Source organism: Rhinolophus sinicus, linkage group LG03, assembly GCF_036562045.2.
Source record: "Rhinolophus sinicus isolate RSC01 linkage group LG03, ASM3656204v1, whole genome shotgun sequence".
In the NCBI taxonomy this organism is placed as follows: Eukaryota; Metazoa; Chordata; class Mammalia; order Chiroptera; family Rhinolophidae; genus Rhinolophus; species Rhinolophus sinicus.
In genome coordinates, this window is record NC_133753.1 from 160979939 (window position 1) to 160993229 (window position 13291).

At 35.1% G+C, this 13291-nt stretch overlaps 1 protein-coding gene across 1 annotated transcript in view; it reads right to left on the minus strand.

Annotated features, from left to right (window-relative positions):
* The window catches only part of NDUFAF2 (NADH:ubiquinone oxidoreductase complex assembly factor 2), a 122980-nt gene that overhangs the window by 28055 nt on the left and 81634 nt on the right, over positions 1–13291 (minus strand). Inside the window, exon 3 of the mRNA XM_019743577.2 lies at positions 741–781. Coding sequence (XP_019599136.2) covers positions 741–781 — 41 coding nt within the window. The remainder of the gene's footprint in view (positions 1–740; positions 782–13291) is intronic.

Consider the following 13291-nt stretch of genomic DNA (forward strand, 5'->3'; position numbering starts at 1 on the left):
AGAGGGAAGTCCTAAATAGTAGAAGAAGAAAAGGGAAAGGCAGTATACTAATCAATTTGGAAACTTTCTTTTTATGAAATCCATGTATTTCTTACCAAATAATTTTAGAACATTTTGTGCTACTTTTTTAAAATAAAAAATTATAAAATAAACATTTTAAAAACACATATACTACAGCATTGCTATGCTTTTTATTCTGCATATCACCAAAACTAAGTTTTTAAAGTCTTAAATAAAAATACAATTCAACTATTAATTACTGACTGTTACATGTTACCACCTAATTGTATACTTTAAAATTTCTTTGGCTACTAAATAGAGTTAAATTTATATAAAATTTTAAGTTTATAAAATAAGGGCAAATAAGCAGAGCATGATTTGAATAGAGCCAAGATATTCAGTGTTTCTCAAACTTTTCCACCAAAGCATCCATATCAGAACAGAGAACTCCCAGGGGCCAGAAGAAATATCCTGCTACAAGTCTAAACTTTCTATAAACTGTTTTTATTTTATTCTAAATTTTTATTATTTCATTTTAAAATTTATATGAATTTTGTTATATTCCATAATTTGTGATTTATCATAAAAATGTTTTAAATTATTTTCTGTGGAGTAAAATGCACACTTTGGTGTCTTGCATTTATTCTAGGGCTTCATGTATCCCTGGGGGTATAAAGTCCCAGCTGAGAAACAGCGTTATAAACCCATGCAATTTGAGTATTTTCCTTGTATATTCTTACCGCCATAGTAGGTGGAGTCTTTCTTGTTCTTCTAATCCAAGCTAGAAAGAAATATAATATTTAAATGTAAGTTTTCTATAATTTGCACAAACATTTTATTCATTTATGCATAATACAAATATTTATTGAGCACTTGTTATATATTGTTTTAGGCACTGTAGAGTCAACAGGGAACCAACCATGAGTTCCCTCTCTGTAGCATAGATACTAGGGAAGGGAGTACAGAAAAGAAACACACAAATATATGATGTCAGAGGTTATTTCTATCATAAAAAAATACAACAGTTTGGGAGGATAAAGAGGACTTTTTCATATCTAAAATCACACATCATATAATCATCTGAATTGAAGTTAGTGTATGTATGGCATACAGGCCAAATCACAATACAATAAACTTAAAGGCAATCCAAAAGTATGTTATCCTGAAAATCTGAAATAGTTATTGCTCAATTTATAAAGGAAGGGACATAGAAAGTTTTGATTTACAGAGATTTCTCTTCTAATCTGGTCTAGCAAGCAGCCTAACTCCTCTGGTTGGTATCATCAGGTCTTGGAGACAAGCCTCAGAGTAGAAAGAGCTCATATTTGTTAAATGCCTACTGAGCACTGACCACTATGCTAGATGCTTTATAGCAACAGGGAGGGAGTGAGCCAGCTGCCTCTATGGAAGTGAGTGTATCAGAATCACTGATATTAGAACGAAGGATCCGAAAAGAGCGTAAAGCATGATGTGATTAATAGCACACTTTGGTGCCTTGCATTAGAAGAGAGGCAAGAAAGGGCTCCATTTTTTAGACATTCAAGAAGACAGTACCATGGATGGAATGACTGGTCTCACTGTTCTGACTAGAGCTTGTTTGAGATGCTGGGATCTCAAAGTGTTTAGGAGAATAGAGGCAGACGTTCTGGGTTCAAATAACTTCATCACTTTCTAGCTGTGTCACCTGCGGCAAGTTATTTAATTTTCTAGGCATCAGATTTCCCATGTGTATAATATAAATTATAATAGTATCTATATTTTAGGGTTGTTAGTAAAGTAACATGAAATTATGCCTATATACTATATATAAATTTATATATGTATATATAAATTCTTAGCTCAGAGTCTGGCATATAGTAAACATGCAAATCTGTTGTTTACTACTATTATCACTATTATTCAAAAAGCATATTTTTAATAATAAACTGAAAAAAGCAAAATTAATAATATCAGTTTGGCCTATGAGGATATATAGGAAACTGTGAGAAAATATATTGTAGGAAATATGGTCTTTAGAAAGTAGAAAACCACTATTTTATCACTTTAGTTGATTCAACCTTTATTACAAAATTGTGTGGTATCCTTATTTTACAGAGAAATTAAATAGCTTTCCTAAATTTATGCATTAAGTGGTAATGGTGGGATTTGTAATCAGATTTGAACTTGTCTCTGGCTCCAAAAACCATCCATGCTCTCTGCTAAGCAGTCTCCCGAACTTTAGTAAACAAAAAGTAAAGCACACTCAACCAGGAAGAGAAATTGGTTGTGACCCTAACTACATGTAAGGAAATAACAATTATTGACACCATTTTACAAACTGAGAACTGAGGTTCAGGAAGATTAAGCAACTTGCCTAAACTCACTTAACTAGAGTAACACACTGGGAATCAATCTCTCGTGAACTGGCTCTAAAATCTTAATTCTGTTGGTTCACCAGCTACCTTCTCTTCTGACCAGCTCCACTAGCCTGCCTTCCACCATCCAAGTCCCTGACTTCATAACCAGCCCAGTGCTGAATGGATGTGGGGGCAGAAATAGCAACATTCAACTGCTGGCCTGGGATTGGTTCTTTCTCCTGCTCCGTTCTCTCCTGCACTGACGCCATACACCTATTTTTAATACAGTCCCAGTGTTTTGCCTTCTCTACTCCTGTTTCTGAACTTCTACCCCTGATTTGGTCCATGTCTAGCAACAGCTTGCACAGGTTTTATATTCTTTGTTGGGCTGTAAGGTTGTCTATGTATCCATGGGAGATTTATTTTTCTAGCACCTAAATGCTTTGAAAGAGTGCGTATTTAATAGAGCTGTTGAATTAATAATTCTACTATACAATAATTCCACTATAAAAATATTCATTTTAATGGGATTTTGACCTATAGTAGAAAATCCAGCTTAGTCAAGCAAGATTCCTCTGTGCAATCAAGGAAAGAGGTGGTTTATGGAATTTTTCAACAGCCTCTTTATGGTCAAAATAAAAGTTACTTATCTACACTTATAGGAATTTTTTCTAGCAAAGAGGCTTCTTCTAAAATAATTCAACGTGAGCCATATAACTCTAAAAGGTTTTAGGCTATAATTCTTTGGTTGTAATCTAGATTAGAAAATTAATTCAGAAAAATCAACTGGTAGGGCAGGGATTGGTAAACTATAGCTTGCAAGCCAAATTCAGCCAACAGCTTGTTTTCACATTTTCAAATGGTTGAAAAAAACAGTTAAACCAAATATATTGCATGACACATGAAAAGTATATAGAATTCAAACTTCAGTGTCCAAAAATAAGGTTTTATTGGAACACAGCCACACATATGTTTACATATTGTCTATGGGTGCTTTTGTGCTACAACAGCAGAATTGAGTAGTTGTAACAGACTGTACGGCCTACAAAGCCTAAAATATTTACCATCTAGGCCTTTAAAGGAGACATTTGCCAACACCTGTGCTAGGGCTACCATGACATATTAGCAACAACTGTATATCTTGATTCAAAAACACTTTCATATTACCTAAAATAAAAATTATTATTAACTATTACACTTTTTACTAATGATTACCATGTACTCTAGAGTCTATGAACACATACTGTTGGCAGTAGATCATGCTAAAAAAGTATAACGGCACAATGCACACTTACTATCAATATGAGCAAAACAACTCAAAACAACAACTTGCCTTATTGATAGCCTATGAAACAGAATTTAAGGTTTTTTGCAAGGTTGGAGAAAGAAAAATACTTCAATAGAATCCAAATAATTTTTTAAATCCCAAGGTAGATTAATAGGTTGAGGAAACTCTGATATGTGTTTCCTAAAGCTTACTAGTTTTGTATTAAGTTCATGAAATTCATTCATAGCTGTAAGAATGTAATATAACACAGATAATGTATTAAGTACCACCTAGACTATTCACTCTCGTGGGACACTATTCTCTAAGGAAAGATATAAGGGCTTCCTTTAGCTTTGCTTTAAAGGCTGAAGGAAAAAAGATCTTTGTTTAAAAAAATACATAAATGTAATTGCTGAAATGAATTTGTATATTTATAATTCTACAATAACTAGAAATGTCTTCATGAGATGATGTTTGATGCCTACTTTTTGTTATGTATCCAATAAAGGTTACAACTGGAAATTTTCTATTTGATCACTCATTTATACAATCATCCCTAGTTTTCCATTCACTACATACAACAAAGGAAATGTCCTGCTGAAGGGTGGCGAAGTTCAGGAGGAGGAAGAATAAAAATAAACATTAACATCAAATTATTTCTTTCTCTTTTTTTTTACCTCAGAAAAATCTGGCACTGAACCTCTATCCAATTATAAATTATATAATTATTTTGCCATTGCTAATTATATTTGTATGGTGGGGTCTGTATCAGTCTTCATTAAAATGTAACCATTGTTTGAATAGAATTTAGTAAGATAACTGGACAGTTTATGCCTTAAGATCCTAGCATTCTTTCATCAATGTTCATTTGCTTTCTCATCAGCATGCATGAGATTTTCATTGAACTTTAATACTCTTATTGGAACATAACATGCTATAATGAGTGTAAAAGTGAACGTGCAAATTAAAGTTCCATTAATCACTAAAAGAGACTAGAAGAAGCAGGCAGAAAAATACTTCATAAAGCACACGAGTACAGTCTTCAAATCTCCATAGGCACTGAAAATAGCTAATACACTTTTAGAAGCATTGCCAACAGGAGTTAAGGTAAATGAGACATTTATCACCAGATTCAGTAGATGACCATTCAGAACTAAAATTGTAGAAAGGTTCTCAACAGTCTGCATCCAAAAGTTATTATCTTAGAAATATGTGTTGTTTACTTCACTTAAGAAAAAGATGACATTGTAATAAAGCCTCATCTTTGTGTGTGTGTGTGTGGTATAATTGCTTTATTTATTTTTATTTTTTATTTTTTAATTCAAGTTTATTGGGGTGACAACTGTTAGTAAAGTTACATAGATTTCAGGTGTACAATTCTGTAATACATCACCTATATATGACATTGTGTGTTCACCACCCAGAGTCAGTTCTCCTTCCATCACCATGTATTTGATCCCCCTTACCCTCCTCTCCCACCCCCCTCCCCCCTTACCCTCTGGTAACCACTAAACTATTGTCTGTGTCTAGAGTTTTTGTTTCTTCATTTGTTTGTCTTGTTCTTTTGTTGTTTTCAGTTTTATATACCACATATCAGTGAAATCATATGGTTCTCGGCTTTTTCTGTCTGACTTATTTCGCTTAACATTATAATCTCAAGATCCATCCATGTTGTCACAAATGGTCCTATTTCATCTTTTCTTACTGCCAAATAGTATTCCATTGTGTATATATACCATAACTTCTTTATCCATTCATCTATTGAAGGACATTTTGGTTGTTTCCATGTCTTGGTCACCGTAAATAAAGCTGCAATGAACATTGGAGAATATGTCTTTACGGATAAATGTTTTCAGACTGTTTTCGGTAGATACACAGGAGAGGGACTGCTGGGTCATATGGTAATTCTACTCGTAATTTTTTGAGGAACCTCCACACTGCCTTCCATAGCGGCTGCACCAGTCTGCATTCACACCAACAGTGTATAAGGGTTCCTTTTTCTTCACAGCCTCTCCAACACTTGTTACTACTTGTCTTTTAAAAAATGATTTTTGTCAGTTGAGTATTGACACATCATAAAGAACTATAAAAATAAAAACTCCACATTTTTTTAATTATGAAAATTCTTCAAATGACTTATGAAATAAGTCATTGTCTGATTACTGACCCTTAAGCATATCTTAAGGATATTATTGGATTTAGTTACCACATTTAAGTTACAAATTTTGTGATGCTCATAGCTATTACTGTTCTTTTTCCTTAATCAACTTTATTGAGATATAACTTATATACAATACAGTGAGACCATTTTAAGTATGCAATTCCCTGAGTTCCGACAAATGTGTACAACCTTATGACCAGCACCACAATCAGTATACAGAACATTTCCATCACCCACAAAAGATCCCTGGTGTCTGACTATATACAAACACCCACCCATTGAGTGATATACTGTCGGTCACAATTGATTTATTTTGCCTCATCTATTATTTCATATAAATGGAATCTGAGAGTATGTACTCTCGCTTATTTTATTCACCACTATGTTCTTAAGCTCATTCATATTACTGTGTATAGTAGACAGACTCTTACGGTGGCCTCCACAGCGCCCACCTCTTGGTGTTCAGGCCTTTGTATGATCGCTTCCTTTTGAGTGAAGGCAGAACCTGTGACTTACGTCTAACTATGAAAATATGGCAAAGGTGATGGGATGTATTTAATTGCATAATTAATTACTTGTATCAACAGTGCAGAATTATTAGTCTTAGATTAAACTCTGCTCTAGTCCCACCTAACAAATCTTAAAACCAAGTCCTGAAAGGATCAAACTGTTTCCAAGTAACATAACTGTGTCTCAGAACAACACTCAAGAATATATAAAATATCCAGTATCCAGCTAAGCAAAAATTCAAAATGTTTGATAGCCGAGAAAACAAAGAAGCAGGAAAATAATTTCCATATTGAGAAGAAAGGAATCAACTAACTAAAACCAATTGAAAATAGACACAGATGATAGAATTAGCAGACAAGAACATTAAAAGTTATAATTGCACTCTGTATGTTCAAAAAAGCTACAGGAAAATAAAACATTTTAAGCAGAGACCTGGAAGATATAAAATAGACCCCTATCAAACTACAATGTCTAAAATGAGCAATACTCTAGATTAATAGGAATCTAGAGGATTTATAGGAATTTGACATTGTAAAAGGAAAGATTAATGAACTTGAAGATAAAGCAAGAGAAACTATACAAAATGAAACCCAAAAGAGAAAAAAGTCTCCACATATGAACAGGGCATCTGTGAGCTGTGACACAACTTCAAGAAGCCTAAAATTGTGAATGGAGTCCCCAGAAGAGAGGACAGAAAAGGACACAGGAAAAAAGTTTGAAGAAATGATGGCACAGAATTTTTCTAAATTTGATGGAGAATATAAATCCACAGGCCTAAGAAGCTCAAGAAACTCTAAGCACGAGAGACTACATCATAACAAATTGCTCAAAGGCAGTTAACAAAAAGAAAAACTTTAAAACAGCCAAAGAAGAAAATATATATTACATACAGAGGGATAAAGATAAGCATGACAACAGATTTGTCACAGGAACTGTTTGAGGCAGAATATCTATAAACTACTGAAAGAAAAAAAAAGAACAAAAAACTCTCAACGTAGAATACTATATCCAGAGAAATATCTTTAAAAATATATTTCAGACATATAAAAACTGAAAGAGTTCAACACAGGCAGACTCACATTTAAACAGATGTTAAAGGAAGCCTTATAGACTAACGGAAAAAGACTCCACGTGGAAATCTGGCTCTACAAAAAGGAATGAAGAGCATTATAAATGGTTGTAATGTGGATAAATATGTCATATTTTTCTAATTAAATCTCTCTAAATGCTGGTTCACTATTTAACTAAAAATAACAATGTAGTGTGTACTTTGTAACATGTTTAGAACTAAAACATACGACAATAATAACAAATATTGGAAGGGAAACAGGGTGGTATACTTTTATAAGATTCTTATACTCTGTATGAAGTGGAATAATCACATAAAGACTGATCTGTTGAAGATGTAGTCTGGAAAATCTAACCACTAAAATAACAACAAAAAAAGAGATATAGCTAATAACCTAACAAAAAGAAATAAAATTGAATCATAAACAATACTCAACACTAATGTATTAGTTTACTTGGGCTGCCATAAAAGCACCACAGATAGAGTGACTTAATCAATAGAAATTCATTTTTTTTGCAAATCTGGAAACTAGAAGTCTGAGATCAAGGTGTTGGGCAGGCTGGTTTCTTCTGAGGCTTCTCTTCTCAGCTTTTAGATAACGGTATTTTCTCTGTGTATTTACATGGTCTTCCTTCTGTACATGTCTGTGTCCTTGTCTCCTCTTCTAATAAGGATGCCAGTTATATTGGAGTAAGTTCCATCCTAACGACCTAATTGTAACTTAATTCCCTCTTACAAGACCTATCTCCAAATACTGTCTGACATATTAGGGGTTAAGACTTCAATATAGAATTTGGGGAGCTACAATCCAACCATAACAACTCGGTATGAGAGAGGTAACATCACTACAGACTCTAAAGATATTAAGAAGATAATAAGGGGATATTATGGTTGGTTTTATGCCAAAAAAGTTTGGAAACTTAGATGAAATGTACAAATTCTTTGAAAGACACAAGCTACCAAAAGTCACTCAAGAAGAAATAGATAACCTGAATATCCTAGATATAATAAAGAAATTGAATTTGTAATTAAAAACTCCAGGCCCAGATGACTTCACTGGTGAACTCTATCAAATATTTAAAGAAGTAATATCAACTCTATGTAAACTCTTGCAGAATGTTGAAGAAGGAATACGAGAAGATTTACAAAGCTTACAGTCATCAAGGAACTGAGACCTTCAGTTAAATAACCACGAAGGGCCTGAAGCCAGGCAATAGCCGTTTGAGTGAGCTTGGAAGGAGATGGGCTATGGCCTGACAACAGTCATGTGAATGAGCTTGAAAGTGGCTAATCCCTGAGAAAAGCCCTCAGATGGCTGCAGCCAGGCCAATACCGTGATTGCAGCCTTGGAGAGACCCTGAGCCAGAATATCCAACTAAGCCACCCTAGATTCCTGAGCCACAGAAACTATGAGATAATGAATGTTTGCTGTTTTAGGCCTCTCTCTAACTTTTGGGGGAATTTGTTATGCAGCAGTAAATAACTAACATATGTTGCTATCCTATTATCTGATGAAGGAGACCACTATCAACTCAATACTTCCCAGCCAAGCAACTTGGTTGAACAGCAGGTCCAGAGGCTCTGGTTGATTAGATACTTCTAGAGTTATATAATCATAGAACACTAGAGACAGATGGAACCTTAAGGATATTGAACCCAGCCTTTTAATTTTACAGATGAAAACCGGAGAGGTAAATTGATATGCCCAAAATGACCAAGATAGTAAATGGCCATTGAAGGACCTGAACATAACCAAGATCTTCTGATGCTGGGATAAGGATAACATCATACTTTGTCCATTATTTCATGAAGTTTACCTTGAAAATTCTTGGGGGGTAGTTCTTGCGACCTGAGAAAAACATGTTCACTAATTAAAAGTGCATTTTATACTGACAACAGTATATGCATTTTATCATTAACATTATTAATTTGTTAATGATAGTCAGGTGTGGTCTAAAAAGTATATCTAAAAAGTAATTTTTACCTGACTTTATTCTAAAGTTTTACTCCTACCTTTTTATGAGTATGTGTGATAAGGAAAGACTACCTCCTCATTAAAAAGAAATACTGGATGAGGGCTTCTGTCTTTTCCCTCTATATTCTACTTTGCAAGTATTTTAGGGTTTGCATCAATCATGTTTATTACTGTTAACAGCAAATGAGCTTAAGGTTACCAAAATCAAGAAAAAGGGAACAGAAATGGAAGATAAATGTCATCTGAATTATAGACACACAGCTTTTCAGTGGTTCTATATAAGAACAATATATCATGCCATGGATTAAACTTACAAGGGTCCCTGAAACTATAATATTGTTCAGTAGCTAGTACTAAACTATCTCCCACAGCTGAACCTCTGTCTGCATGTTCTATATGTTTGGAACCAATTGCTCTGGTGTGCTGTTCCATGCATTTCTTTTTAAAATGGACTATTTCCAGCAAGTCAGCAAAGTCTCTAAAATGTCTCTTCCTTATGTACTTTCAATTTAAAATGCATTCATCAACAAATATTGATTGAGCTTACATTTGTTTTACATTAATTGTTGAGCTAGGCCTTGAGGCCACAATGATGAACAAGGTAAAAACCCTATCGTAAAGAATCTTTAAGTCCAGGCAGAGGAGGTAGATAAGCAAGGAGGGAATATTTCATAGTGTGTTAAGTGTTATTCTTAGGGGAGGCATAAAGTGAAATGAAAAACAAAATAAGGAACATTCCACTTCGCACTAGGGGACGAGGGGTGGGGTCAGAAAAGATTTCTAAAGGAATCAGTGTCTACTCTAAAACCTGAAGTATAAGCAGGACTTAGCCGGGTGGTTGAGGCTGGCAATATACTCTAATATCAAGAGTGAAGACTTTGGTGACAGAGAATTTGGGGTCAAATCTTGGCAATAGCTGCTGTCTGTATTTAGGAAGTTCTTTAACGTCTCTGTGCTTCATTTGGAGGAATCGAAAGGGAACTGACATGAGTTCTCACTACTACCACATCTACCCATTTACCTGCATCCACGCCCATATGCTCTACTTTTCTGCTATTGCTACTGCTGAGCTTTCCATGCTCTTGCGAAAGGCCAGGGCTTCCACGTGGGTACTAGAGCCTGTCCCGTCCTGCTTCTCAAGAACTTTCTTTCTCCTGCATCATTAATGCTTCCTTCTGACTTGATATTTCCCATCACCGTTACAAAGTTGGGTTACTTCTCCTGCCTTGACTCCTCTTTCCTCTCCAGGTACTGCCTTAATACCTTCCTTTTACAGATAAACTCCTCATAAGCACTGTCTATACTCATTCTTTCCAAATTCTTTCTTGCCATTCTTTTTTCTACCAGGCTTTTGTTCCTAACACTCCACAGAACTATTTTTGTCAGGATCACTGACTTTTCTGTTCTTAAACCAAAGAGTTAATTCTCAGCCCTCACTTGAAATGGTCGATCACTTCTTCCTCCTTAACATTTGGCTTCCAGAATAGGACACTTTTCTTTTTTTCTCCTACTTTTCTGGCGGCTCCTTTTTTTGTCTTCATGTCTCTAAACCTTCGAGTAGCCTAAGGGGTTCAGTCTCTGAACTTCTTATTTTCTATTTACACTCATTCCCTTTGTGAGCTCATCTAGTCTCCAGCCTTAAATACTATTTATTTCCTATTAACTTCCAAATTTTATCTGCAACCCAAACTTTTCCATTAAATTCTTGGCTTATGTACAACTTAATATCTGTATTTGGATGTCTAATAGGCACCCCAAACTTAACGTTGCCAAAGCTAATCTAACTTCCCCCAAACTTGCTCCTGCCACAGTGTTGCCTCTCTGTCACCAGGACTACTGTTTTTTCCAGGTGAGGCCCAAAAGCTTAAGAGTCATCACGGACTGCTCTCTTACTCTCACATTCCACATCCAACCTGTCAGCAAATCCCATTGGCTCTACTTTTACAACAGACCCAGAATGCAACTCCTTCTTTCCATGCCCACTGCTACTTTGGTCCGTCACAATTATCCCTCACTTGAATTATTACAAAAGCCTCCTACCTCTATGTTGCTTACGTCACCTTTAGTCTCTCTGTAATGTAGCAGCTAGAGTGACCCTGTTAAACACAAGTCAGAGCATATGACTACACCTTTCAAACCGCCTATGAGGAAGGCCCTACAAGACTGGGCATCCTATTACCTTCCTAACCTTTTCTATTACTTTCCCTCTGGCTCTTTTCCAGTCACACTGGCTTCCTCGCAGTTCCTTAAACGTCTGAGCATGCTCCTGCCTCAGGGCTTTTGCACCTGCTCTCCAGGAATGCTAGTCTGCTACTTATTTGCCTGGCAAGCTTCTTCTTCTGCCTTTATTCAAAAGTCATCTTCTCAGCAACGTCGTTTCTTTACACTTTCTAAAACTGCAAAACCCTCTCCAACACTCTCTATTCCCTTTCTTTGCTTTATTTTCTGTGGCCATTAACATACTACACTGTTGTTTATCTGGTTTACTGTCTTTCTGCCTCCACTCTCCCACTCCAGAATGGAAACTCCATGAATGCAGAGATTCTCAAAGATGTTTACTAAATAAATGAATGTAAAGAGTAAACTGTCTAATACACATTGTGGCAGGATATGCAGCTTGTGGGTTCCTATACTCTGCTACTAATAATTGACAAATATATTTATCTGGACCTAAAAATACTTCAGATTCATTTGGTGTTAACACTATTTAACTTAAAAGTATTTTTTCTCTTTCCTTTCCTGTATACAGTGTTTTGTGTGTTTACTTACATTTTAATTTACTTTCTCACAGTACAAAGTTTTTTTTTTGTTTTTTTTTACATTAAATTGATGTGTAACACTATAAAACTAATTTTAGTTTCAGTGTTTGGTTGATACACTTGTTTTAAGGATATGCCTCATGAGATAGTTATGCTGAATTACTAGATCAGGACAGAGCCATAAAAAGCATTAGAACTTCATTCTAATTCTCTCAAAGTCTCAAAGGCTAAAAAAACAAGTTATTACCTATTTGTTTATTTATAACTTAATTTATTTCTATAAGCATTTTAATTTTATGCTATTACTGGAAAAAAATGATGAAATAGACTCATTATAAGAAGGCACAAGCATTATTTGAGAATTGCAAATGTAGCTTATAACATTGGAAAGTCTGTTAAAATAAGAAAGCTCAATTACTCCTCCTAGAAGTTGCCAGTTTTATGTTCTGTATTTCTTCAAAAAGTCTCTGGTATCTACCCACTTTTATGTTCGTTTTTCACAGTTCTAGTATTTTCATACTTAATAAGAAGAAATGGAAAATATTTACACTGACATGTTGGCATAAAAGTAACTTCACTCCTATAGCTGCCATATGTAAGGTATCACGCTACACCCATCACGAAGCAGTGGGTCTACTGCTTACACTGCGCAGCTCTGTGACACAGGCAGCTTATCTATTCATTTCAAACTTTAGATTCCCTATTTATTAAATGGATATAATTACAGTGTCTGCTTCATAGGATTGTTGTGATGATTAAACAATATAATGATTGTAACAGCAATGGCATAATACCAGGTGTATAGGGAAACACATGATAAGTGTTAAGTGATATTTAACCTAGGTATTGGTATTTTACTTAAGGTTCGTTTAGTTGCAAATAACAAAAGCTAACTAGAGATAGACTTCATATATTCAACGTGTATTTACTGAGCACTTACTAGGTGCCTCCCTATGTGTCAGGCCCTAGGCTAAGAACTGGTAAGGAAAAAGGAAAATTTTATAACAAGGATATCGGGTGGTACTTAGAACGCAAAGGCTGACTTGCAGCTGAACTTCATTCAGAAAGAAATGGAGCTGGGAACTGGAAGCTGCTGGAAACCTAGGAAATAGGCTCTGTCTTGTATACTTCTCTTGGCAGACTAGTTTCTGTTTTCTTCTTAGTAGATCAGCTTTTTTCTGCAACAAAGCTTAGAGAGTGGATTGAAGATAGCC